The sequence below is a fragment of the Rhinolophus sinicus genome, chromosome 5 (genome assembly GCF_057876585.1).
Source record: "Rhinolophus sinicus isolate RSI-liver-muscle chromosome 5, RSI-T2T, whole genome shotgun sequence".
In the NCBI taxonomy this organism is placed as follows: domain Eukaryota; kingdom Metazoa; phylum Chordata; class Mammalia; order Chiroptera; family Rhinolophidae; genus Rhinolophus; species Rhinolophus sinicus.
The window spans coordinates 33,527,816-33,553,769 of NC_142505.1; the positions used below are offsets into that span (position 1 = coordinate 33,527,816).

The 25,954-nt window shown below is 52.3% G+C and overlaps 1 protein-coding gene across 1 annotated transcript in view; it reads right to left on the reverse strand.

Moving 5' to 3' along the window:
* Positions 1–25,954, reverse strand: part of RAB6B (RAB6B, member RAS oncogene family) — a 56,516-nt gene that overhangs the window by 22,389 nt on the left and 8,173 nt on the right. Inside the window, exon 2 of the mRNA XM_074312860.2 lies at positions 9,366–9,424. Coding sequence (XP_074168961.1) covers positions 9,366–9,424 — 59 coding nt within the window. The remainder of the gene's footprint in view (positions 1–9,365; positions 9,425–25,954) is intronic.

Here is a 25,954-nt window from a genome sequence, read left to right on the forward strand (position 1 = left end):
CATTAATTAGGAAATATATTTTGCATCCACATTCTGACAAGACACAGTAATAAAGTCTGCAGTGGAAATATGCATGGTAATTTACAAAAACTGACTCAAGACTCTCTTCAAGGAAGAGGAATCACGAAAAGAAGTGTATGTGTATCTTCTTTTAGCCTTGGCCAGGCCTTGGCCCATGGCTGGGGAAGCAGCCATAAGAGGCAGAAAGCAGCTGGGCCTGAAAAGCCCTTGACAATGAAGTTGCTGTTTGTGCTCTGCACCAACTATCAGATGAGACTATCAGGGTAAAGTCATGCAAATTAACATGCAAATGAGGCTGGCAAAACGTAAGGATTCAGACTGGCAAGTAGGTGCTGTGGGGGAAGGAGACAGTGGCCTCCGGAAGACAAGCTGGGAAGCGTCTGATCTTGCCAGCAGCTATGTGCTCTGGGGGAGGGGATGTGAGCTCGGGAGACCACAGTACAGGCCCCTGGCGTCTTTCCGACACCTCAGCTTCAAAGTCTGCACAGTCCTGGTGGCCCCTTTCCTCTCAGCGGACAGTGGCTTGTGCTAGTCAACACCCAATTAAATATTTATTGATTGCTCTTTGTTTCCTAACTGTAGTCTGAAACATCAACCAAACCTTCCAACTTTAAATAAGGGGTTAAATTTCATCAAAATCAGTCCGTCCCTTCAAAAGCCACAGAGATGCCCATGGATGTGTGGCCTGAAGCTCCCTGAGAGGTCTTCTGAAGGGTCACATATGGATCCAAGTACACAAGCCCTCTCCGTAACAATTAGGGAGAAAGATGCTCCGCGTGGTAGATTTTTGAGGGTGTCTAAGAGTTACCTAAATGTAACCTATGAAGTGAATTAGGAAGGATTACTAAAACCTGGGGCAGAGAATTACATCATGGGTCCACTTAATTTAGGAAATGTAGCAGGTGCTACTGGGGTACTCCCTTGCTTGCCTAGAGACGGTAAAAGGGAAATTCTGCTTTCCTAGCCTCTCCAGAGGCTCAGGGTGATGGTGTTACCCAATTCTGGCCAAGAAGACCTAAGTCACCATCTGCTAGAGGGAGAGGGCATTCTAGGGAAGCTCTTGGTTTTCTTTTCCTGCCTTGGATGCAGACATGATGTCTGAAGCAACAAGAACCAGCCAGCAGGATGACGAAAACCCACACAGCAAGAAGGCTGCACAGAATGACAAGAGACTGGGGGGCCGTCGACGGCATCACTGCACAGCTGTGCCACCTCAAGTTCCACCATGACTTCTTGCACCTGGGAAAGTAAAACCTTTCTTTGTTTAAGCCACCATTAGTCAGCTTTCTGTACTAGAAGGGGACCATATTCTTAATTTGTATGTGCTGGTCAAAAGAGAGGGAGAGAAGGGCAGAGGGAAGCAGGGAGGAAAAGAAAATACGTTAGAGCAAGTCTGCCTTCAGTCCTGGACCAGGTCAATGCCCATAAATGCCTAGGGGGGGCACCGGGAGGACTGGTGGTACCTCAGTGGGTCTCTGAGGACAGGATCATTTCACCTCAGATTTTTTATTTTACTTTTTGTATTGGGTAATGGTGTGTTTCTCCAGGACCCATCAGCTCCAAGTCAAGTCATTGTCCTTCAGTTTAGTTGTGGAGGGCACAGCTCAGGTCCAAGTCTAGTTGCCATTTTCAATCTAGTTGCGGGGGGCGCAGCCCACCATCCCATGCTGGAATTGAACTGGCAACAACCTTGTTAAGAGCTCACGCTCTAACCAACTGAGCCATCCAGCCGCCCACAGGCCACTAGCAGCAGCTCATTGTCTTCAATCTAGTTGTGGAGGGCGCAGCTCACTGGCCCAAGTGGGAAGTGAACCAGCAACCCTGTTGTGGGGACAGAGCCCCAGAGAGCAGTTTCCAGGCTCTAGGCCTCACGTGGAGAGGTGCTGGCTCGGGTAGTAGGTGGCCATCAGCTGTAACCAGTTTGCCATTGGCCACTGTATATAACAGCCGTGGCTGAGCCAGCAAGCACGGATTGCAGCTAGCAAGTGGGTTGGCAGAGAAGCGGACGGCAGATTGCAAATCGTGCAGCTCCTGCTTCCTGTGTCTCCAACCCAGCCGCCAGCGAGAATATAGTGGTGTGACTCCCCTATCTATGGCTCCGTGGGTGTTCCTGTTTGGCTTCACCATATCCTGCGTTCTTGTGTGGGGAGCGGGACCAGAGACCCCACATGACACCTGTTTTTAAGAGCTTGTGCTCTAATGAACTGAGCCATCCAGCCGCTCCTCACCTCACATTTTGACCACAGAACCTAATGCTTGCAAACAACGGAACTCCACTGTATTAACATAATAAAATCATCCTGTTGCTAGAGTTAACAGAGGACTGGAGTCCAGCGTTCCGCCAGAAGTCCAGAACCATCTGTCACCGCTGCAAAGTACTGCTCAAGTGCACATGCAGGGGGTGGTGGGAGGCCCCCCGTCTCCCATGGCAACTCTGCTAGCAGGTTACTGTTAGCTTCACGTCATCATTATCAAGTTGGGTGTGGAGTTGTTTCTAGTTTTGTTTTGCTTTTGTAGACAGTGGATAGTCCTGCACTTGGCCAGGGTGTCTGGGCAGAAACCCAGGATGCACTCAGGCCTCCTGCTCTTCTGTACCCCACAGACCCACTCTGTTTGCTCACCCCTTCCACTGTTGTGTGTGTCTCTCTCCTCGGCCCAGGCCCCTCACTCACCTCCCACACAGCCCTGCATGACTGCTCAGTGATGCTCCTCTCCCCCCTGCCCTGCACTTCCACACACGGAGCTGTAGCCAGGTCTGTGCCTGCCCTGCCGACAACTGCCACCCCTGCCCGGGCCCACTCCTCCAAATCTGTGTCCTACAAACTCTGAAGTCTTTAATCCCATCAGTGCCCACCTTAGAAACCCGCAACAGCTCTCTGATTCCTGCCCACCAGGCTAAGCCGCTCCAAGCCTCCAGGGCCCTCTACAGTTCCAATCATCTGGGCCCCCTTACCCACTGGGCACAGCAGGCACAGGGCCTGGGGCCCACAGTACTTTCAGGGGCACATGAAAATGTTTTTTAACTTTTTAAATTTTAATTTCTTTTAAAATCAAAAGAAAAAAATGAATGTAATAATAATGAATTTATAATAATGAATCCAGACTGAATTATATTCATCTTTATAACGACACAGTTGTAAAATATAATTTTAGTATGAGATATATATGTATACATATTTCTTTTTTCTTTCTTTCTTTCTTTTTTTTTTTTTTTTAATGAAGGAAGGAGCAAAGTGTCCATGAAGAAAACAATGGCTAAAGCCATAAAAGTCAAAATGCAGCCCTGCCCAATAATCCACCCACAGGCCCCACCATGACCCCTACTGCAAAGGCAGAGCCCCTGTCCTACCACACACATGGGTGTGCAGCACTGGCTCGTTATACCTTGGGCTTCCATGAATGCTTCTCCTTCAGCATGCAATCCTTCCTCCCAGTTGCATCAAATCCTCCCTGTCCTTTCCCACTCAGTTCCCTGCCCTCTCCTACAGAAAGCCTTCCATGCCCACTAGGACAGCCACCAATCCCTGCCTTGTCTGAAGCGTCACGCACCCAAGGGACCGCACCATTAGCACCTGATTCTCCTACTACTCTCCATGAGCTTCAAGCGCTAATGGGAATGGGAGGATGAGCAAGAAGGTACTTGGATGACAACAGCAGTGTCTGTTATGATGTGAGCCCCGAGACAGAACTCCAGGCGCGGCCCATGCTAACCCTGGGCAGGCATGTGAGGCCCACCCCCTCACCTTTACCAGTGCACCACCCAGGATCTGGCTCCTTACAGATCGTAGCCCACAACACACGCCCTAGCTGACAGACTGGCATGTATCGGGACGGGGGCAGCACCCTGTGCCCTGGGGCTAAGCGCCCAGCTGCCTTACCTGGTGCCCACGCAGCACACGATTTGGCTCCGCTGAGCCTCCTGCCTCTTGCTGATCAAATGCTCCAGGCTGTAGCCACGTCCATCACCCCTGCACCCCGTGCACTGACCTGTTGCCTCTCGTCTAACTGTATCTCTTCTTTAAGGTGGAGCAGTGAGCACCTCCCCTAACCCATCGGAGGGACCCTTCTCACCTGGTTGTCTCTCCACTGCTGTGAGCTGTGAGAGGAGGGCTCATTCATCTCCTTACAGTGGCCCACTGGCAAGAAAGTCCTTAATACCCTTAGCATCTTATTTCTGAAGTCCCTATGCCTCTCCTGTTCCTGGCCCGAGCAGGGACGGGGCCCAGAAGCCAGTGTCCATGAGTGTGTGGACGTGCGTCCAAGGACGATGTTCTGGCTTAACCCTTTCCCAGGTCCTGTTTCTTCACTGTCCCCACGTCAGGCCCACTAGCAAAGGTGATGTGGGGCATTTTAGGTGTAGGGCGTGGCTGCCTGAATCTGGCCCGACAAGCATGTAGCAGAACTTGCTACCCCAGAGTTCAGAGCATCAAACCCCACACGGGACAAAGTACGGCTCTCACACGCCATGCTCCCTCACAAATGCCCCTTCCTGCGCACCTGGGATGTGCTGCTGTGTGGCCCAGCTGGAGCTCAGCTTCTCTGAAAGGCTAACCCCACATTGCAGGGTTGAATCATCGGGGTGGAGACCGACACTGGTCTGGGGGCTGCAGAAGAACAGGATGAGTGGACCTACAGAGTCGATGAGCAGGCCTCAGTAAGCCTGTTGACTTTATTGAGTTAACTTACAATGTTACACAAAGAAATACCTGATCAGTTTTTAAAACCTTGTGAAAACAAAAAGACATGCTGCCGAGATATGCTCCTGGGGAAATGGCTTCCCCAGGTCAGATGCTGGGCCACCAGAAGGGCCTGGGAGCCCACAGGGGTCCATGCTGGGAGACAAGGTTGGGGGAGACCAGGCTGAGGCCCAGGTCAGAGAGCCTGGTCCCCAATGGGATCAAGACTTGGAGGGGCTAGGGCCCTATGGTAGAGTTAAAGACTGTTCCCCCAAAATTTCGTTCACCTGGGACCTCAGAATGTGACCTCATTTGAAAAAATGGTTTTTGTGGATATAATTAGTTAAGGATCTTAAAATGAAAAATCATCCTGGATTTAGATGGGCCCCTAAATCCAATGACTGGTATCCTTATAAGTAAAGGAGAGGACACACAGAGACACAGAGAGAAGAAGGTCATGTGAAGATGGTGGCAGACATTAGAGCATTGCAGTCCCAAGCCAAAGAGTCTGGAGACACGAGAAGCTGGAAGTGGCAAGGAAAGATTCTCTCCCAGAGCCTCTGGAAGGAATGTGGCTCTGCCACATCTTGACTCCTGACTTCTAGTCTCCAGGATTGTGAGAGAATAATTTGTTGTTTTACGCCACTCTGTTTGTGGTAATTTGCTATGGCAGCTCCAGGAAACCAATACAGACACAGGAGGTGAGAGAGGAAAGGCCCGGGGCAGAGCAGGCAGATTGTTGAGAGGTGAGAGCTTCTCAGGTAAGCCCCTGGCCTGGGAGGGCACTGGACACAGCCATCTGTTCCCTTCCCAAAGGCTCCATGGGGCCCTGGGAGTGCCTGGTGCAGGCAAAGCTCCAGTCCTCCAGAAACGCTCCTTCATGCTGGGAGCGGCTGGGTAAGCTCCAGCAGGCAGGGAACCTCTCCCAGGGGCAGCCCATTAGGCTGGTTTCCTGACTTGTGCTGTGGTGGAAGGTCCTCATGGGTCCTCATGAGGGCGGGGGCGGTGGCTCCAGCCTTGACTATAAATCCATCTCAATCCCCTCTGAAATACAAAAAAATGCTAATGCCTGGGCCAGCCTGTGACTCTCCGAGCCATACACCCAGTAGGTAATATTAATGCGCAGCCAAGACAGAGGACCCAGGCGGGACCCAAGGGAGACACACCCCAGAAGAGTACTGCTTCCAAATCCTCCCCTCCCTGCAGAGGCGTGAGACCACCCATTATGGCTCTAGTGCTGGTTTCAAAGACGTGACGCAAGGACCAGGCCCGCAGGTGTGTTTCATTGGCCTATGGGAGGGGAAGGGAGGCTGGCCCACACAGAAGGTCAAGTATAATCACAGTGCAGGTACCAGAAGGTTTCTTCTACAGTACATTTTGAAAGTAATTTCTTAATTGAGGTTTTATACAAGAGAATTGTTGCAGACACGTATCTCACCAGGCTGTTTATCAGTCTTGATTTTTCACTTCTTCAAGTGAGTGGATTTAGATGGGGTGATGGGTGGGGTGGTGAGAGGCAGGGGAATTCATGTGTGAAGACGAGAAACAAGATGCCTTTGTGCAGAGGGGAGTGCCAGGCAGAAGGCAGAAGAACAGAAGAAGAGCCCTCTCCTGAGGCCTGAAGGCTAACAAGGTGGCATCTTTCCAGGGCTGGTGAGGTGGAAAGGACCACTTCAGAGGTCTAACGCAGCTCTGCATGCCCAGGTCCTCATGGGTCCTCAAGCCAGCCCCTCGGGGCCTCAGGCATGTTCAGCCCCAGGCTGAGGGAGGACTTGCTCCACCCAGGATGAGGTTGAACCCCCTCTGCCCTCCATGCAAGCGAGGCTAAGGGCAGGGTCAGATTCTGTGGCCAGGTCATTTTCTCCGCCTGTCTCTCCCCACAAAGTAGGCACTTGATACCTGTATTCAGAATGAGTGAATGGAGGAGGGGGGCCAGAGACATAGCCAGAGGCACACGGCAAGGATGGGAGGGAGGGAGGGGTGACTCCATTCTGGGAACTGTCTGGGCAACTCAGCTAATGGGAGGCTAGGGGGCGGGGGTGTCCTGGGTTGTATTGGCTGATGGACCGGATGTTTGTGGGGTGGGGGGAGTAGTCACTGTGCTGGGGGACAATTAGGAGCATCCCCCAGAGCCTTCGGGGATCTTGTCTACTTCCCAAACGTCTCTTCCACCATTCTAAGACAAAATAAACAAAATAATATTTCCCCCTCTCCATCTCCAGAGAATTCATTAAAATAAGCCTGTGTATGCAGAGAATTATGGCCCAGGCCTCCCAGCCTAATTACCATTTTAAAGGGTATTGGGAAAGGAATTCTACCTGCAGTGGAGTGGACACCTGCTTCCCTCTGGGCTTTCTCCCCTTCTCACCACAACGCTGACATTGGGTCACTGTGGCCTTTCCATCTGGTGGGGTCTAAGACCAAGGAAGACAATGCCACCCGCAGCCACTGTGGTACCAACAGGAACCTGACACCAGCTATGGCCAGGCCCTGTGCTGGGCCCCCAGGAGTCCTGGCCTTAGCCAGGCCCAGAGCCCATCCAGGAACCAGAGCACATAGGAGTTCCCATAGAGTCTGGAGGCAAATGAACCCCTAGGACAATGTGCACTAGGAGAGGGGGCTACGGGAGGAGGGCCGAGCATGGGGAGGGTCCCACTCACAGAGTAAACGTGGGCTCTGAGCTGTGATGAGGCAGATGAGTAAGAGGAGAAGGAAGGGCATTCCGGCAGAGGCGACACCATGAGACCAGGTATGGAGGCATGACTGTCACTGCGTGGGGAGCAGCAAGCAGGGAGACCGGCTGGACGACAGGATGTGGGACAAGCCGTGGGCAATGGGAGATGACACTGGAGATGAAAGTGGGCTGAGATTCTGCGAGACTCGAACGACCTGGGGAGGGGCTGATCCACGTCCCTGACGACCACTGCAAAGGCCCTAAGCTCACCTTTGCCACCCACCACTGCCAAGAGCACCAACCAGCCAAAGGTCTCACCGCGTTCAGTGGGACACCAGTAACAGGCATTATATGTATCCTGACATTCAACAACTTCAAATAATTGAAATAATATCCGTGAGATGCACGCGCACAGACACACACACACACACACACACACACACACACACTCACAACATGAATACCGAGTCAGACTGCAGAACTGAAGCCTGTCAGGGCTCGCATCCGGAATGCAGGCTGATGTGGTAGAACTCCCCTCATGGGGAGGTGAGGCCTCTGGCAGGCCCGCAGACACGACCACAGGCATGGCTGAGATCACCATCCAAAAGCCGGCGTGCGGAGCTGTGCACAGCACTTGGGGCCCCTCTTCTGACCCTTGGGGCCCCTCATGTTCTGACCCTTCTGTCAATTCTTACTAAGTTCACTAGTTATCTGGCCTTTCAGATGAGAGCAGAGGAAAAGCAGGGAATTTGAGGGAGGCCGAGAGAGGGGCTGTATTTGAGGCGAAGACGATGACTGATCCAGAGGGAGACAGACGTGTCTGACTAAAGAGCAGACAGAATGGTAATCAGCAGTGAGCTATACTCTGCCTCCTCTGTCAGTCCAGGAAGGCAGAGGGACTTCTTAACACAGCTGTCCCCAGGGTGTTCTATAAATATCTGTCCTCTGAGGACTTCATGACAAGAAGATTCCATGACCAAACACATCTGGGAGATGTTGCACACCACATCCCTCTTTCATCACAAAACCATACACTGACGTAGTGAGGGCCCCGAGAAGTCCTGCAGTAGTAGAAAAGTTGAGTTACCTTGTTCACCAATATTCCCCAAATCGATACAAATACTAAATCTTCCTCTCTGCCTTTTTTCCCTCAAATAATACCTACAAACATCCCGTGAAACTAGTATCTCACAGAATCCACTGGCTTAGAAAAATGCATTATTATGTGTCTCTTTCTTAAGGAAGAGCACGATCTCTTTTTTCTTAAAAACAGTTGAAATTATTATCTTTGGTGCCTTTTGCAAAACGCTATAGTTGCAGGGAAAATTCACTTCATTTGCACAGACTTCCCCACTCACCCAAGTGGTGCCAGGAAAGCGGAATGTCACTGACCCCCACGAGCTCAGCCTGTGGGCCACTGGGTGACTGCAGCCCACCTGAGAGCCAGGAGCCACAGTCCATCTGTCCAGCCTCCTGCCCATGCAGATCAGCGCAGACCCATCACATCAGCCTCTCCAGGGAAGGAAGTGCCTCAGCAACTCTGCGTGTGCATGTTACATGTGCGTGTGGATAGGTGCACACATGTGCATGAAGGTCCAACAACTATAACCGTGCTCAAGGAGGAAGTTCAAGGAGGGAGTTCTCTGACCTCCCTCATCTTGTGCCTTGTCCATCCTCCTCCACGTGACAAGCCCCCACGTAACCCAGTTGTTCAGACTTGCCCATGGGGAGCCAAAGGACACAGACTGAAACATGTCCTTCTTCTACCAGAAAATGTTTCCTCTACTGAGTTTGGGATCTTCAGAACGGCTCAGGGTCTTTTCTGGGCTGGGGCCAGTGCACAGATGGGAAAGCAAATGCCCTGGGCCCCGGGAAGGTCCTGCTCTCATCTCAGCATTACCAAGCCCCAGGGAAAGACCAGCATAGTCTCCAGGCAGCTGTCATGGCTGCAGATACCATGGGTGTGGGGGGGTGAGGGGCACCCAGGACCTCACCTGGTATGTGTTGTCAAAGCTGTCATACATGAACCGCGTGATCAGAGACGTCTTCCCAACTGTAAAACAATAAGAAGAGAGGGATTCAGCCATGGCGTCTGAGCTAGGCTCTTCTAAACACACTTCATGTGAAGAAAATACAATGAAACCAAAAAAAAGCCCCAAGGAAAAAATGAGATGCGAAAACAGAAGTGGGAGGCAGACTCCGGGAGAGTGACCCTGAGAGAGATGGCAAAGTCTCCACTGGGTGGGCTGCAGGGGAGCTCTTGCCAGGCAGCAAGGAGGAGGCCCCCCCCCTGCTCTGTGAATCCTCATCACCCATATTCAGGTCTTCCTCGACCCACAAGAGCCCAACTGAAGCAAGAGTCATATATGAAGAATCAGAGCAAGTAGGTATAAGATGGAAGCTTCTCCCACACCAACACACCTTCACCTGGAAACACTGCCTCGCCATTGGTCACAGGCTGGGATGGAGGCACGCTCTTTAGTTCCCATTCATTCAGCCTGGGGACTGGTGAGGAAGGTGGCTTTCCAATGAACCAGGGGGCAGGGGAAGTAAATGGGTAAATGCCCAGTGTCTCTCATGGGCAGGACTGTTTTGTGTAGTATATGCCTTACTGTCCAGCTCCTTACAGGAGGTTTAGCATCCCTGGACCTCGCTGGGTAAATGCCAGCAGGATCCTGTCCTTGTGCCAACCCTCCCCCTTTGCAGATGCCCTCTAAGTGTCAATAACACCCCCAACTGAGAACCACTGCTATGGCTAAGAGAACCAGGAAGTCTCTTGGGAATCCCACAAGTGCTGCTAATTTCCCAAACTGCAGGGTTTGGCTTCTAACCTAACCCGAGCAGGTCCCCTGGGGCCTGGCAGTGGTGGAAATGCCGAGTGCAGCATTTCTATCTCTGGGAGGGGAGGAAGGGTGATAAAGGTCAGGCCCAGCACGGAGTCCTTCTCTACACTGTCCTACCCAGTCTCTGCCATGGCCCTGGGAGGCTCAAAAGGGACTGGCCCCCCTGAGTTTGGCTCAGAGTCCCTTCTGCTCTGGGCTACCAGAAACAGACAAGCCTGGGAGGGAAAGCAAAACAGCCAGTGCCTTAGAGTTCTCCATTCTGCCTGTCCCCAATTCTCGGATGGGACTGGTCTGATGGGGTGGCTGGTTACTGCCCGGATGGAGCAGGACAACCCGGGGGGCTTCTCTGGGAAAGGTCCTTTCCCATTCTGCAGCCTCAGTAGTGCACCCTGTACCAGACAAGGGCAACCATCTCCTGACAGCCAACCTCTGTAAGGGAAAGACAACTGTCTTCTAGCCAGAAGGAACGTTGCATGGATTGTGCTTGGGGCTAATTTAGATGGCACCGTCTTTGACCCAGAATTGGTTAGCTGGATTCAAATCCTAGCTGGGACAGTGTTCAGCTGCACCATTTTGAGGTGGCCACCACCCCTCTGGACCTCAATGCCTCTTTTAAAAATGGGTGTAATACCATCAAAGACTTCACAGAGCAGTAGAAATTAAATGAGATAATGAAAGTCCCAAGCACAAAGGAAATGTTTAACAGTGGAAGGAGGTAGCTGAGACAGTTTCCAAAATACCCGACAAAAAAATAAAAAATGAAAAATACCACCACTACTGGTGGTACCTGACCTTGCCCATCAACTGGCTATTCCTGACTTGTACCCTTTATAATAAAACTGGAATCTTAAGTGCAGCACAACGCTTTCCTGACTTTTATGAATTGGAATCCAAGAAGAGTCATGGGAACTGGGTATGTAGTCAGTCAGAAGTGTGGTCAGTCAGAAGTGTGGTGTCCTTGGGAACACCACTTGCAGCTACCATCTGAAGTGGGGGCCAGTCTCGTTGGGGACTGTGCCCTTAAACCTGGGGAGTCTGATGCCATCTCTGGGTAGGCAGTGCCAGCATGGACTGCAGTACACCCGCTAGTGTCAGAGTGGCCACTGTTCTAGAAGAATATCTCTGGGATAAGCAGTATGCACGCAAGGTCTCTTCTAATTTTCCCTGGAAACTGCCCTTTGAGCTCTGGATAGGCATTTAATCTGTAAAGTGTTGCTTTAAGTCTCCCCTTAAATTTTACGTGAAAGTGAGATGTAGGGGTCTCCCACACAGAAAGGTCTGGCTGGACACAGCTAAGGGGATCCCAGTTTAAAAAGACACACACACAAAAAAAGACAAAATCAAGGAGAGCCCAGTTTCCTCCTTTTCCAAGATAATGGAATGTTACCACCTCCTCGGGAAGAGAGGCATGGCGGGAGCCACTGGTAACTTCCTTAGGTAGTGACACTCCGCATCTGATACCTGGGGAAAGCGGCAAGCATCAGGGAGCAGGGTGGGGAGATGACAGCAAGACACAGGTTCTTGTTTCTCAACAGGTTCTTCCCTGAGGCAACTGAAGTTGTGGGAGGAGACACAGTGAACTCACAAAAAGCCACTAAAAGAACAGGAGGTTCACTGAGTAGCTGAGAACTCAGAAATCCCTACAAGGGTTTCTCATGCCACGTCACCCCTTCTTGAGACACCAGCCACTGGCAGTGGATTCGCACTGCCTTGCAGGATGGAAGGAGAAAATTCCAAGAAAACAAGTTGCTTATTGGGGCTGTACAGGAGGAACTGGTAAGTGTGGGGTCTGGGCCACAGCCAATAGTTTCTGAACATTCCCACAATAACCATCAGAGGCAACACGTGGACGCTGTATTTACAGAGCATGTTCCAGGCACATGCCAGGGGCAGTGCCAGGCATGGATATGCATGAGTAAACAGAAGCGACAGGATGGGATACCTGCTACCTGACACTTGCAGGATTCTATGCTTGCAGCAACACTGTACTAAGCCCTGTTTAGTCCTCAACACTGAAGCGGTAATCACGTCATCTCCATTTATACAAGAGGAGACGAGACCACAGGGACTTGCCCAGGGCCAGCGCCAAGTGGGGCGAAGATGAGGTGGCCTGACCAGGAACCGAGTTCCTATTCCCAACGCTTCTTGGCATCGTTGAGTCAAACTTGGTTTCAGGATTCTGCCAGGTCGTGACTGCCACCACCGTGGATGTCACGGAATCCCCGGGAATAGCCCCCACCAAGCCGAGGCACCTTTTCCTTGAGACCAGCTGGAGGTAAGTGCCCCTCCCCACTCAGGTGGTGCTTGACCCAATCCGGAAGGTCAGAAATTGGGAACCGAGGTGCCCTGTGGGGCTCTAGGAGGGCTCAGAAAGTAAGGGTGGGGGGGTTCGAACACTGGGGGCCCAGCACCCCAACTGAATCCTGGACTGCATGATGGCTCATTACTGATTGGTTGCAAAAGAGAGTAATTTCTTACTATTCCTCTAGGCTCGTTTTCTTATTTCTTAGAGCAGAAGCCCTCCTCTTCCCTGCGTCAGAGCTTCCCCAAGACCACCCACTCCCCTTTCCTAGGCTGCCAGGAGAACATAACTCAGAGCCTGTCCGCACTTGTCAGCTTGGCCTCTCACACGGCGGCATACATCTGTACTCTTCATTGCAGGTGACGTCGCTGGTATGTTCTGTCCCAGCCCCCAATTTGAGCAAGTCTGACCGCAGGGCCTCCAGCCTGACTCTCGGCCCCAAAGCCCCCGGGTGGAACTCACCGGTGTGCAGGGGACAGACCAGTTCTCAGAGGAAAGCCTGGGCAACACTGTCCGACAGGAATGGCAGGAAAGGCTTCCTAGGGCCCCCAGAGCTTATTAAAAGGAGCCCCTTGCACACAGCCGCCCAGGGTCTGCCCTGGCATCTCATAAACGAGTGGAGCTGGTAAAGGGGCTGCCCTGTGCCAAGCTCTTCTCCCTTCCATCGGGCTGCTGCCCTTTCCTCACCCTTTACCCCACCCTCAACAACGGCCCTGAGTAGAAGGTGCTAGAACCTGGAAATAGTGAATATGCACAGCCCATCCACCTGGCCACTCTCTCAGTCTCCCCACAAAGAGTGGCAGAACAGCTGGAGCCATCACCTGACTGGGCACCACCACTGGCTATAACCTGAGAGGGGCAGTGGCATCAACCAGATCGGACAGGGGAGGTGTGGGAGGGGCAGGAGACGCTCCCCTGAGGCCCCTCCTGCCCTCCCACCAGTCCCTGCAGCCTCTGTCAGAGATGTCCTCCCCACACAGCTCTGTTCTCAAGGTCACACTGTCCCGCATGCCATCCAACAAGTCTGAGACACCACTGCAGCAAAGCAGAGCTTTTTCTGAAGGCAAAGATCCAGCTCCACTGGCAGGATTTTATTAAAATTAAGCAGCCAAATCATTATTGAGCTTTTTTTATCTCAGCTCATGGCTCAGCAATATTCCTGTAATCTTCTGGTAGTTTAGTTCCATGTGATTAAGCAGAGAGATGCATTTTTCCTTTCAACCAAATGAGGGTGAGAAAAATCTATTACTGAGTATTTACCAGGAACCTCTAGAAAGAAGCAATAGAAACTCTAACTCTTACTGGGCTTCTACTTAGTGCCATATAAGAAATTTGGTGCTTTACTTGGGGTCTCTCATTTGACCTTCATCACAATTCAATGTCACAGAACTGGTAAGCAGTGGAGCTGGCGTATGAACCCAGATCTGACGCCAAAGGCCATGCCGTCGTGCTGGTGTATAGAAGGGTCTGACGAGCAGCAAAGCAGGAGGTCACAAAAGTCAGAGACTCAGGAAGGGGCAGGGGCAGCTGACAAACTGTGGGAAAGTGGGGCAAGAACAGATATTCCAGGAGGGAACAGTGTGAGCAAATACACAGAGGCAGGGAGAGATAGAGCTTGTGAGAATTGACAGGAGGCAACATGCCAGGTTGGGGGGGAGGGGGTCACAAGCAAGTCCAGGAGCCACAAGGGACAAAGTTGGAGGCTTCTATATCTGTGCTTTGTCTCAAGGAAATGAGGGCCGACCAGGTGTGTGAGGAGAGGGCTAAGTGACAAACACTGTTCAAGAAGTTCCACGTGGCCAGAGTTGATTGAAACCAAATCCATCTCTGGGGCCAGTTGTGGAGGGAGGGAAGGGGCAGGCAGGGAGAGGCAAGTCTACAGGGCCATGGTGCCACATCAAGGAGCATGGATTCTCTCCCAAGGGTGGTGGGCGCTTCAGAAGGGCCTTAAGCAGAGGGTTGATGGGAACAGACGTGGCAGTTCGTGATTTCCACGACGGCTCACAAAATAGTCCCCACACCACATGCTCTTTTTACAATGCACCACTGACACTATTCAGGGATAAATCTGGGCAGGCCTGTGGATGTGGCAGAAATGGCATGGTGTGTGACTCCCAAGGCTAGGTAGGAAAGGCAGCACCGCTTTTGTCTGGAGTGCGTTTGTTCCCTCACACCCTGGAAACTATCCCTTCAACCGAGCCACCATGCTGGGAGGAAGCCCAAGGCAGCCTACAGGAGGGAGACCACAGATACACACACGTGGCAAGAAAGAGGCCCCGAGCCAACAGCGAGCAGCCAGCAACAGACCTGAGGGTGAGTGAGCCTCCGATGACTCCAGCCACCAGCCTTCTAGTCGCAAGCGGATGCCGAGTGAACAGAGACACACTTTCCCGGGCAGGGCCTGCCCAAACTACAGATTCCTGAACCAAGTAAACATTCTCATTGTCTTCAGCCAGTAAGTGTGGGGGTGGTTTGTTACACAGCACTAGGTAATGAGAGCGACAAATCTGTGCTTTAGAAAGAAAACTTACACTTCTATGGGGGTGATGGCCTACAGAAGACGACCAGGAGCAGCAGTCCAGCAAGGGATGGCAGATTTTGGTTAAAGCAGAGGCAGTGGGGCTGGGAAGGACAGGAGAGCAGAGGACGGTGACAGCACCTAGTAACTGGTCAGATTTGGAGGAGAGCCCAGGACCCCTCCTTGTTACCTGGCTTTGTGACTAGCAGATGATGGAGCCATTCCTTGAGCCCAAAAACCTGGATGACAAGCAAACACCAAGTATTACCCTGGATTCAGGTCACCCATAAAAGCTTTCTTTCGAATTGTCATACCGAAGCCCAAACACCAGCACTACATTCAGGAAAAAAAAATCATGCAATGATTACTATTATAATAATTCAATCTCATGAGCCGAGGATCTGAGCTTATTTTCCATTGCTGACATGACCATGAAACAGGTATTTTCTTACCCCAGTGGGAGCTGCTGGCCCAGGGGTCTTGCACACCCATGGGCTGTCCAGATGAGCTCAGTCCCACCTGCCCTGGAAATTCCACCAGCACAAGGTGGACTGAATGCTGGCCCTTAACAGTCAGTTACCAGCACCCACCTGGACCTCACCCAGCTTGGGGACCGACCACTCACTCCACCAGCCACCCCGGGATCCCAGTCCCCATCTCAGTGGCAGGTCTCAGGTAAAGAAGCTTGTGTACATCTGGGCAGCATCTAGGTAGCTGCAGAGGATGTAAGGCCTCTCTACCCACTCAATAAACACCCACTGGGGGCTTCTGTGTGCCTGGTAAATGCTGGTTCCAGAATCCACAGCGTGAGCAGGTGTACCTCTGCCCTCCAGCAGCCCTCGTCCAGTGCTAGGGCTAGATTCAGGTGCAAATACCTGAGATGTGAGGCCACTTGGATGGGGACAACTGAGAGGCTGACAAAAAGGCAAGGTCCCTCTATGCTGGGGAACTGCAGCGGCCTCCTGAAGGAGGTGGCATTTGGACGGGTCTTAACTGGGCATCAGTGGACTGGTATTCCCAGGGGGAGGATTGGAAAGAGCTGGTGCTATGAGGCTGAGCTGCCCCCTGCATACAGCTGTCACTTATGCACGCTTCTGCACGGCTGCCACATGAAGCCAAACACACCTAGGGCTTTGGGGTCAGTACTTATGAGGGCTCCTGGGCTTGGCTTGTGCCCGGGCCACAGCATGACAACTGAGTGGGCTGTGAGCTCCCAGATTCCTGCTCTGACACTGTCTCCCTCCATGAAGGAACCTTCTTCACCTTGTCATCGCCACGGCTAGTGTGGGTGTGGGTATGGGTAGAGATTGCTATGACGGCCTGAAATGGAGCAGAATGTGAGGCAGAGCACAAGAAATTAGCTGGAGACTTTGTGGAGGGTCTGCCAGGACCTGGCAGCGTGTGTACCACCCACAAGGTAGCCCCTCACCGAGCCAAGCCAGAAACTAGGCCCACAATCTGTTCTCAGCCACACGTTTGCATTAATCACCTACCACAGCTTCGGGCACCGCTGAACAGATAGTGGAGTCCCGCCTGGTCCTCCTCGGGGTCACAGAGCTGGGCTCAGAGTGGAAGGCAGGAAAGACCTGGCAGAATGCACTGCCGTTTCTAGGCCACCTCGGTAGGCTGTCCACCTCTTAGACACCTGTGTTTTTAGAGAACAGTCCCCATGCCTGGGAAAGGGTCTCGGCATACTTGGCCCATAGCCTCCCTTAAGACAGCCCCAGGTCAGAGAATGTCTGCAGTTGTGAGAGGCGGCCTTTGGGGCTGAAAAGGCTCGGGTCAGCAGCCCAGTCCTAGAATGAGCTGGTTGATTCAGTTATCCCATCAGCTCAGCTTGCAGAACACAGGTGGGAAATGCTGTATGAAGGCTGGGAAGTGCCTGCCGGGCCAGAGGCTCAGTTCTTGCCCTGCAGTTGGGAAGGACGCCAGGCCATCCTGGCCCAGTGTTCCTGCTCTGCAGGGGCCTCGGGAAAGGACTCCCTCATGCCCTCGCAAGCCCGTGCCCACAAAGTCCCCTATTACTGGCCTAACTGTGGGGTAACCCCAGGCCCTGTAGTAAAAAGAACAGGAAGGGACACCAGCTACACCTATCTGCCTGATACGTGTTTTCTTTTGGTCCATTTTCACAAAACAGAAAACCTGGCCCCATCTGCCCTGCAAGATGGACAAGCGTGGGGGGCTGGGGGCCGGGCTTTCTGCTCCACACCCGCGCTGCCACCCAATGCTCAGAAAGGTGGCTCCAGACCAGGGCTCTGCTAGCTCCTACCTGAGCCCTGAGAGCCTGACTAGCTCACTGTAGCCTAAATGAGGAAACGTGAAAAATCCCATTTCAAACTGTTCCCCAAAAGACTCAGACGGTAATTAAGAAATATGCAAAGTTCTTCATTGGACACTTTAATTAAGTGTGTTAATTCCCTCTGCCAGAGGATGCTTAGCCACCTGAGCCTCACTGAGGGACCCAGAGAAGACGGAACAGAGGAGGGAGGAGAGTAGGAAGGAGCGGGAGGGGGCGGGCAGGGTAGCGGTGGGCTGCTCTAGCCCAGGTCTGTCCTCCTGCTCCAGTTGGGAGGTTGACCCATTGCTGACCCTCTCACTTCCCCATTGTCCTTGACCTGCGCCATCTCCTCTGTCCAAGCCCAGTGACCCCAGGAAAGCCTGGCCCGAGTCAAGGCTGTGGGGTGTCACCTACGCACTTCCCTTACCTGAGAGAAAAGAGGAAGCCTGAGGTGCAGGAGGAAGTTCTAGCCGCTTATGTGCCCTTGGCTGGCTATGGACCTGGACCTGTCACAGCTCCCACTCAGCGTCTCAGCTTCCATCAGACTAAGAAGGAACAGGACGAGTGGGTCCTAAAGAATCCCATCAGCATAACAGTGCGTGCTTCAACCATGTAGAAAGGATGGGGGGAAAGGAAAGGCAAAATAAAGTAAAGCAAGGACTCCAGGTGGGGAGTTTTCTTATTTCTGCGAGCCCACAAGGTACTGCCAAGGTGGTCAGTCCTGCACTCCATTCATTCCTCCTGAACGCTGCAACTCAGTCCTGTGGTTGCCCAGGACATGACGGCCTGCTGGGACTCCACGTGGCCACCAGGGCTGGAACCTGGGAGGTGCAGTCTTAATCTCCCTTCCTGCGCTAATGCTCTGGCCCACCTCCTGCTTTTTTCCCCAGAGGTTCCAACTTTAGCAGAAAGAGGCACGTTCCAAGGAAACAGGCAGCTAGTGGGGCTGGGCTGGGAGAGGCTCCAGCCTCAAATGGCCACACCAGCACCTCTGGCTGCCACAGGGAAGGCGTGGCCACATCTCCTTTGGCCTGGTGGCGTGCTTTCATCTTTGCTTTTCTTCTTTTCCTCTTCAGCTTTCCTTCACTTTCTAAAGCCCCCAGACCCAGCTTGTGGTCTGGTCTTGGCCTCAGCCCCTCCCTCCCCCAGAACCCCATGAGCTGTTAGGACACTACAAATCATCCCTGCCCAGCCCACATCAGGAGTTTCTAAGAGAGTCCACACCTGACCTGAGATTTCCTCTTCTCCCCAGCCCAAAGCATATCCTTCCCAATCATTCTCTAATACGTATATTCATTGTCTGCACACATCAGCTGAATAGCGAGCGTAGATTTCTCTTGTTTGCAGCTATGAATGCTGAGAGCTATACAACGCAAAGGAGAAGAAGTAAGCTAAAAAAGAGAAGCCTGAAGCAAAAGTTTGTTTACAGAAATACATCTAGTAACATCTTACTCAAGTCACTGAAGTCAGACTAAGAAATTGCCTGATCTCCCTGGCAAAAAAAATAAATAAATAAAAAATACATGACCAACTGTAAGCTTCACAATACTCATGAGATAAAACCAAACCGGTTGCTGAGCTTTTTATGAGTTGAATAGCAGAAAGTTCTTGAAAAGACTCTGGAGGCCACTTAAAGGGCAAATTTACATGTTTTATATAATCAAATGAAGGCCCATCACTAATGAAAATCAAGGATGCCAGCCAGACCAGACCACCCCCACCCCCACCCGAGTCAATGTTCACAGCCCAGACCCGGGCTCCCTACACATAAATGATTATATGGAAAACCAAGGGCCCAAGACTTCAGCTTCTTATTAAGATGGAGTGACAGGAACCAGATTTATCCTGTCACCTTAAAGAACCAAAAGACAGACAAAATATATGAAGTAATGATTTTCAAGACACTGGATATCAGGCACTGAAGTACAGTGAACTCTGAGAGGCATGAAACAAATGAAGAAAGCCTCATAATTGCCCCCAAAATATTGCTGTGAGAAACTTCCATGCCACAACATAGGGAGGGGGGAGTCAGGTGGAGCCTGGTGGGCACCCTGAGTTGAGGACATAGAGCTGAGAGTCCAGAGAAAACAAGGCAGCCAGAGTTCACAAGACAGAGCATAAGAGAGGAGGGAGATGCCCACAGAGAGAACTCCAGACATCTGCAAAGGGGCTCTCTCAAGTCTTCAGCTCAGGACTGATAAGAAAATGCGTGTAAGGAAACTACTTAAGACTGGCGAAAGAACCATCCAAGTGGATTAAAGGAAACAGTGCCTGGCATCCATCTGGCATCCAGCAGGGCTTGGGAGGGTGCCTATTCCCACCTGTTTCTACCTGTTTCCAGAGGGGAAAGCCTCATCAATCTCAGGGAGTCCACCAGTCCAACAAAATTAACTATAATATATTGGATCACAGACCTAAAAAAAAACACACAGAAAAATAATCTTGCTCACTGGACAGAAACCATGCAAATCAGAAGAAAATGAAGTGACACCTTTGAAGTACTAAAAAGAAATATTGCCGACACAGAATCCTATGCAGCAAAAATCTTTCAAAAGTGAAGGTAAAACAAAGGAAATCAACTGCCGAGATAATTTATTCTAGCACACCTACAACACAACAAAGGCAGTTCTTTGGGCAGAAGGAGCAGGACACTTGTACACTCACACTAACATCCAAGGTGGTCAGGACATGAACTTAAAGTCCGACAGACCTGGATTTCCATCCCAGCTCTGCCACTTCTTTTCCTGTGTGACCTTGGGTTAGTGACTGTCCGCTGAGGCTCAGCTTCTCACACGGACAATGGGGGAGGAAGTGCTGACCTCACGGAAGTATTATGAATTCTCTGAGAACAGTAAAAAGTTAACGTTCTGGGTGACAGGCACGTGGGAAGTCTTGCTACTATTCTTGAAGCTTTCTATAAGCCTAAAATTATATCAAAATAAAAAGTTAAAGGAAAAACCTGAAGCTGATCTTGTAAAGCATGCACACACGTGCACACATCCCTTTCTCGCACATGCCTGGCACATCCCGGAAACGGCTCGTTCTGAGTAGTTAACATTCTAGTCAACACGAAACGTTCCTAAGGAAGTAGAACATAACTGTACGTGGCATCAACTTAGTCTTCACAGAGAACCAGGACCCCTCTGGGCACTGCGGGACTGCTGTGGGCGCTTCTAACCATATCCCAGGAGATGGACAAGCCTGGACAGGTCAGCTCAGGGACAGAACCCAGGTGTAACCACCACGTGTGCCTGCACACTGAGATACACACGCGCACACATATACACATGCGCGCGCGCGCACGTACACACATAAACGCACACACACACATACACGCACACACACGCGCGCGCACACACACACACACACACACACACACTCACACATGAAGCAGGCACCGGAAGCCCTGGTGTGTGGGAACTCTCTAGATCCCCTGGCGTCTTAGCTATGAAACTGAGAGCCTTGCAAAGATGACAGCTTCACAGTTTCTTGAAAACAATCTTCCCCAAAGCAGCCTTCCCCAAAGCAGCCTTCCCCAAAGCAGCCTTCCCCAAAGCAGCCCCACCGATGGCGCGAGCCATCAAGAACTCTGGAGCGCATCTTGTCTAAGCCCCTCACTGAGCTGAGGTGATGGAAGAGGCCGACATGAGAAGAAAAGGGGCCACTTGCCCAGGATCACACAGCACCAAGGTTATGGCCAGACAGTTTCTCTCCTGGTGCACAGCCAAGAGCTCCACCTCAGAGGCTTCTCTGAGCCCAGAAGGTTTACCCAAGTGTGCCCAGGACAGGAAGACCTTGCCTCTTAAAGCCCCGGAAGAAACACACGACACGAGAAGTGCCAAGAAACAGCAGAGAATAAACCGTACCAAGGCGCAGAAGCTTGGCTTCGAGAAAGATCAAGATGAGGGTGGCCTCAGAATCCCAAATCATGGCAAGAAGGCACCTAGAGAATGTCTGATCCAGCCCTGCACGTGACAGGAAAAACCAGAAGCACAGAAAGTAGGAGGGTTTGCTCAAGGCTGCATGAAGGGAGAGCAGCAGCAGAGCGAGAACCAGGGCCCAGCTCCCAGAGGAGCCTGCTATGGGTGGCCCCAGCCAGCTGCTTCACAGGGGGCAGGTCACAGCTCCTCCTGGACACTCCAACTCCTTGTCTGCAAAATGAGGGCACCTCTAAGGCATCGCCTCCCTCGAAGATCTTCACCCCATCTGTACTAGTTATCTGTTGCTGTGTAACAAACATCACACATTTAGTGGCTTAAAACAACATCCATGACTGTCTCATAGTTTTCGTGGGGCATCAGTCCAGGCACGGCTTATCTAGGTCTCACAAGGCTGCAATCATGGTATCAACTGGGCTATGTTTCTTTCCGGAGCTCAAGGTCCTCATCCAAGCTCTCGTGGTTGCTGAAAGAATTTAGTTCCTGGTGGCTGGAGGACCGAGGTCCCCATTTTCTTAGGGGCTGCCAGCCGGGGCTGCTCTTATTTTCTAAAGGTCATCCACAGTTCTTTGCCACGTGACCCCTTGACAGCCCCTCTCACAACGTGGCAGCTCACTTTCTCAAGGCCAGCAATAGGAGTCTTCTAAAGGAACAATCATGGGAGGGACATCCCGTCACCTTTGCCATATCACATCGGCTAGAAGCAATTCTCAGGTTCCGTCTGCATTTAAGAGGAGGGGACCGTGCAAGGGTGTGACTTATTCGGGGTCACCTTATGTCATGTCCACCATACCACCTTACATTAACAAGTTCCTAAGAGAGGCCGCCTTTACTCTGGACTCAACCGCCACCTCCTGTCCTACAGAGGTGCAGTGGCTGGTCACCTGCAACAGAACTTCACCAGTGCCTGTGCCTTAAGACTGAAGCCACCAGCTGGCCTGGATGGGGGGCTGTGGGTGCTGTGTGTACGTCACTGTGTATTTCTGCACACTGCTCTGCCCACTTCTCCCACATCACACCCATTCCTCCCTCACGCGGAAGTCAATGGATGAGCCGACACTGCTCTCCAAACCAGAACGCTTGCTTAGAGCAACCCTTGTGCTGCACGATGGAGGCTGCCCAGTGGAGGCAGGAGGGGAGCTCTTCCAGCCCAACATCTGGGGTCCTGCCTCTTCTGATGCAGGTGGGAGAGAACCTGGGTGGATGGACTAGCAGCGGAACTTTTCAGGCCGGCATTGCACATTCTCATCTGGGCAGAAGCCTGCAGTGTTTTGGCTGGATGTGGGAGCGTGAAGGGGACTTAATGAATTAGAATTGGGGCAGAATTTCTGGATCTTGGTGCTACAAGTAGGGCTTGTTAATATCCTAAAAATAAGTGGCTAATTTGAGAGCAGCGTTTTTCTCCCTAAAAAGAAACCCTTCTCAGAGGTGCTCTCTACTCAGAGAACAGCAGAATCAAACAAAGATCTCCTGGGCCCGAGACCAGAGCCTACTCACAGCAGCCCAGCCTGGGAATTGCAGGGTCCCCATGGGGCAGAGCCAACTGGCCCTGGAGAGGGAGAGACAAAGCTGTCTGCTCACGGAAACCCAGTGCTGGCCGTCCTCACACAGTGGAGCTGTTCTCCCTCGCCCCCAGGAAGCAAGGGCCCTTCTCTCCACTCCTGCTCTGCCTGGCTGGAGAGCATCAAACCTACTTACAGCAACAGCCCAGATCCTCAGCTCGTCCTCCACGCAAATATAGAATTGGTCCCGTCACTCCTGTGCCCCAAATACGCGTCAATGCCTCCTCGGAACCTCCAGCCTTTAATTCCATTTGGTCAGAACCTTGGGATGGACAGCGCCACTGCCGAGAGCTGCAAACCACCCTGGCTTTTCCAACAAGCCCTGTGACTGGCTTGCCGAGGTCCGTCTGTGTCTGGTGGGAGCACCTCCCTCCTGTTTCAGTACTTCCCCAGCTCTTTCTCCCACTGTTCCTCTCCCTTCACTGGAGGGGGAAATCAACAAGAAACATTCGTTCTAAATGCTTCACTTTACCCTCTTCAGTCTGTGCAATGTTTACTCCCCGCTCAGCAACCGGGTCAGAACAGAACATTTTCTCTACCTCTCTCAGACTCGGCATGCCTCCCCCAGAAGGACCTGTCTCTGGTGCGAAGGCCACAGTCACTGCTCTCCAGTCCTGAACCAGGGATGGGTCTCTGGGTCCTGCATCTGCCCCAGGGGTGGGGGCAATGGGGGCACTGGAGACAGATTCACACCGGTCAAAGCTGAACGGAACTGTTTGTGGCCAGCTTCCCGGCCAGCAACTCCTGGCGGGGAGACACCTCTGCTGAGCATGGAACCGAGGGGACAGATCTCCTTCCCTGCCCTGACCTCACAGACAATTAACCTGGCACTGCTCAACGGGGCCGTGGGTGGTGACCGCAACATGCTGTGATTACTGGTGACACATAAGTGTGATATTCTCCACCCACCAGCCACATTGGCAAAGGATTACCCAGGTCAGTGACCTTCATGGGCACTGCCTGGACAGAAACAGGAGGGGCAGGGGGCAGGGGTCACCAGGGCTTTGGAGAGTGGGGTATCAGGCCTTGAGAACAGACTGCGAGCTGGCCCATGGACGGCACCAAGTGACCTGAATAGGCTGCTCACTCTGGGCTGGGCTCAGGATAGCAGCCTCTGCCTCCACTCCAGCTCCCTAGCTTTCACCTTTCGCTTTTTGTACAGCCAGCTTAAGCATGGGTTTCTGTCTCCAAGGCAGAGAGGGGAGGTCTCCCCTACACATCACTGCCTCCCTCAGTCCTCAGGGACCCCTGTGCTGGGGAGCTGGAAGCCGGCAGAGAAGAGTAAGGAAATCTATGGGAGAAAGCAAAGGAAGTGAGTCAAGTGTCCCCAGCAAGGGAGGGAGGGATAGGAAGCTGCACAAAGGGCCAGGGGAGCTCACACATCCAAGAGCCAGAGGTGGAGGGAGTTCTCAGACTGAATGGTCAGAGGGACCAGTGGCAGGGAGAGCTACAGACCCAATGACCAGAGGGCTGGGGAGCTCATATACCTCATAAGCAACTTCTTGCTAGGTGGTAGATCCTGCCCTGAGCCGGTCTAGAGGCAAAGCGCCTGCAAGGGCTGCCAGCAGTCCTGGAGTACCCCCTTGGGAGGACAGAAACAGTCAGGGGACCCAGGGCATGGTGGAGGCAGAAAGGACAGAGGAGCTCAAGGTGGCCAATCTGAGTACATCTGAGTACGGTGTGGCTCTGTAGAGGACAAAAGTCCCTCCCCTACAACCCTTCATTGTTGCTGAGTCCTCACTCTACAGAGAAAGAATCAAGAAAACAGACATGCCCAGTGGGGCTGAACTTCAGAGCCAGAGGAAGCTTGCTTAGGCTTACGCTTGTCACAAGCCCTCCTCTAAATGTTATCCTCAGAATGTTCCCAGCCTTGCCTGGTTTGCACCACCTGGATCTCCTGCCTCCAATCGGGCCAAACCCCACCTTCATCTTCGAATCCATGACCATGGCCCTCCTCGGGTACCGCCCCCCACTGCCTGCAGGGAAGACCCCGAGTCCTCTGCCTCCTTCTCCAGGTTTGAATCCTTCTCCCGTCACACTCCCTGCACCTGCACCAGAGTCCAGCCACCTGGCACCACCCCCGATTCCCAAGAAGCCCCAAGCCCTTGGCAGCCCTCGGCCCTCACATAGCCTCGCGCTCTGCTGAGGTACCGTCCTGCCTGCCAGTGACTCCCTGGTCTCTGTGCACAAGCTCCTCTGGGAAGCCTTCCTGACAACCCCAGAGACCACACCTACAACCTCTCTTGTGTACTTAATATTCACACTGGCTGAGACTTACTACCTGCTTACCTCGCCAAGTGTTGTTCTACTCACAACACTGCAAAGCCTCTGCCCCTGCTGTTCCCCAGGCTGCACTCCTAGGAAGTAATAGAGCGATGAAAATGAGGTGAGCAGCTGTGGGGGCCCCACTGAGCAAAACGTAAGCGGGCAGGGGGAGTCTGTCCCACTTCCTGCAGAAGTGGGAGGGGGGAAGGGAAACTCCAGCCAGGGGTCAGCAGTAACCACTCTGGGTCCTCCACTCTGTGTAAAAGGCTTCACCTCTCAGAGCCTCAAATTCTTCATCTATAGAATGAGACACACGGCTCTACCTGTCGGATCACACGGACGTGAGCCCGGCGGCTCACTACATAAAAATGACAGATCAATGATTCTCAAAACCTCACACCCCTACCTATCCTTCCCTCATACATCTACAAAGGGGGGGGGGGATTGCTGCCACTATTTCATTAACAAAAGTACCTATCACCTGAGTGTTTACCATGTGTCATGTATTGATGTATTTGACCTTCGTGAAAGCCCAACAAGGTAAGGCTCACCCTCCTGGCTGATGAGGAAAGTGAGCACAGGGTGGTCCTGTTACATCCCAACCCCATCCAGACAGCGAGGGGCGGAGCTGGGCTGGAAGCGCAGGAGGATGGAGTAAGAGACGGGGTAGGTGTAGGAGCTGGGGCCACGGCAGCACGCCTGTTAGGTCTTGTGGGGACACTGCGTACCCCTCGTCACACTGGCCCTTTCCCAGTCCTTCCTGCTTACTACCCAGCACCTGGCTGCAGAAGGAAGTGTCCTGGAATAGGAGTGCCTGGGAGCGGTCACGTGTTCTGTTGTCCTCAACATAGAATAAAGGCCCGCCAGCAGGAAGGGC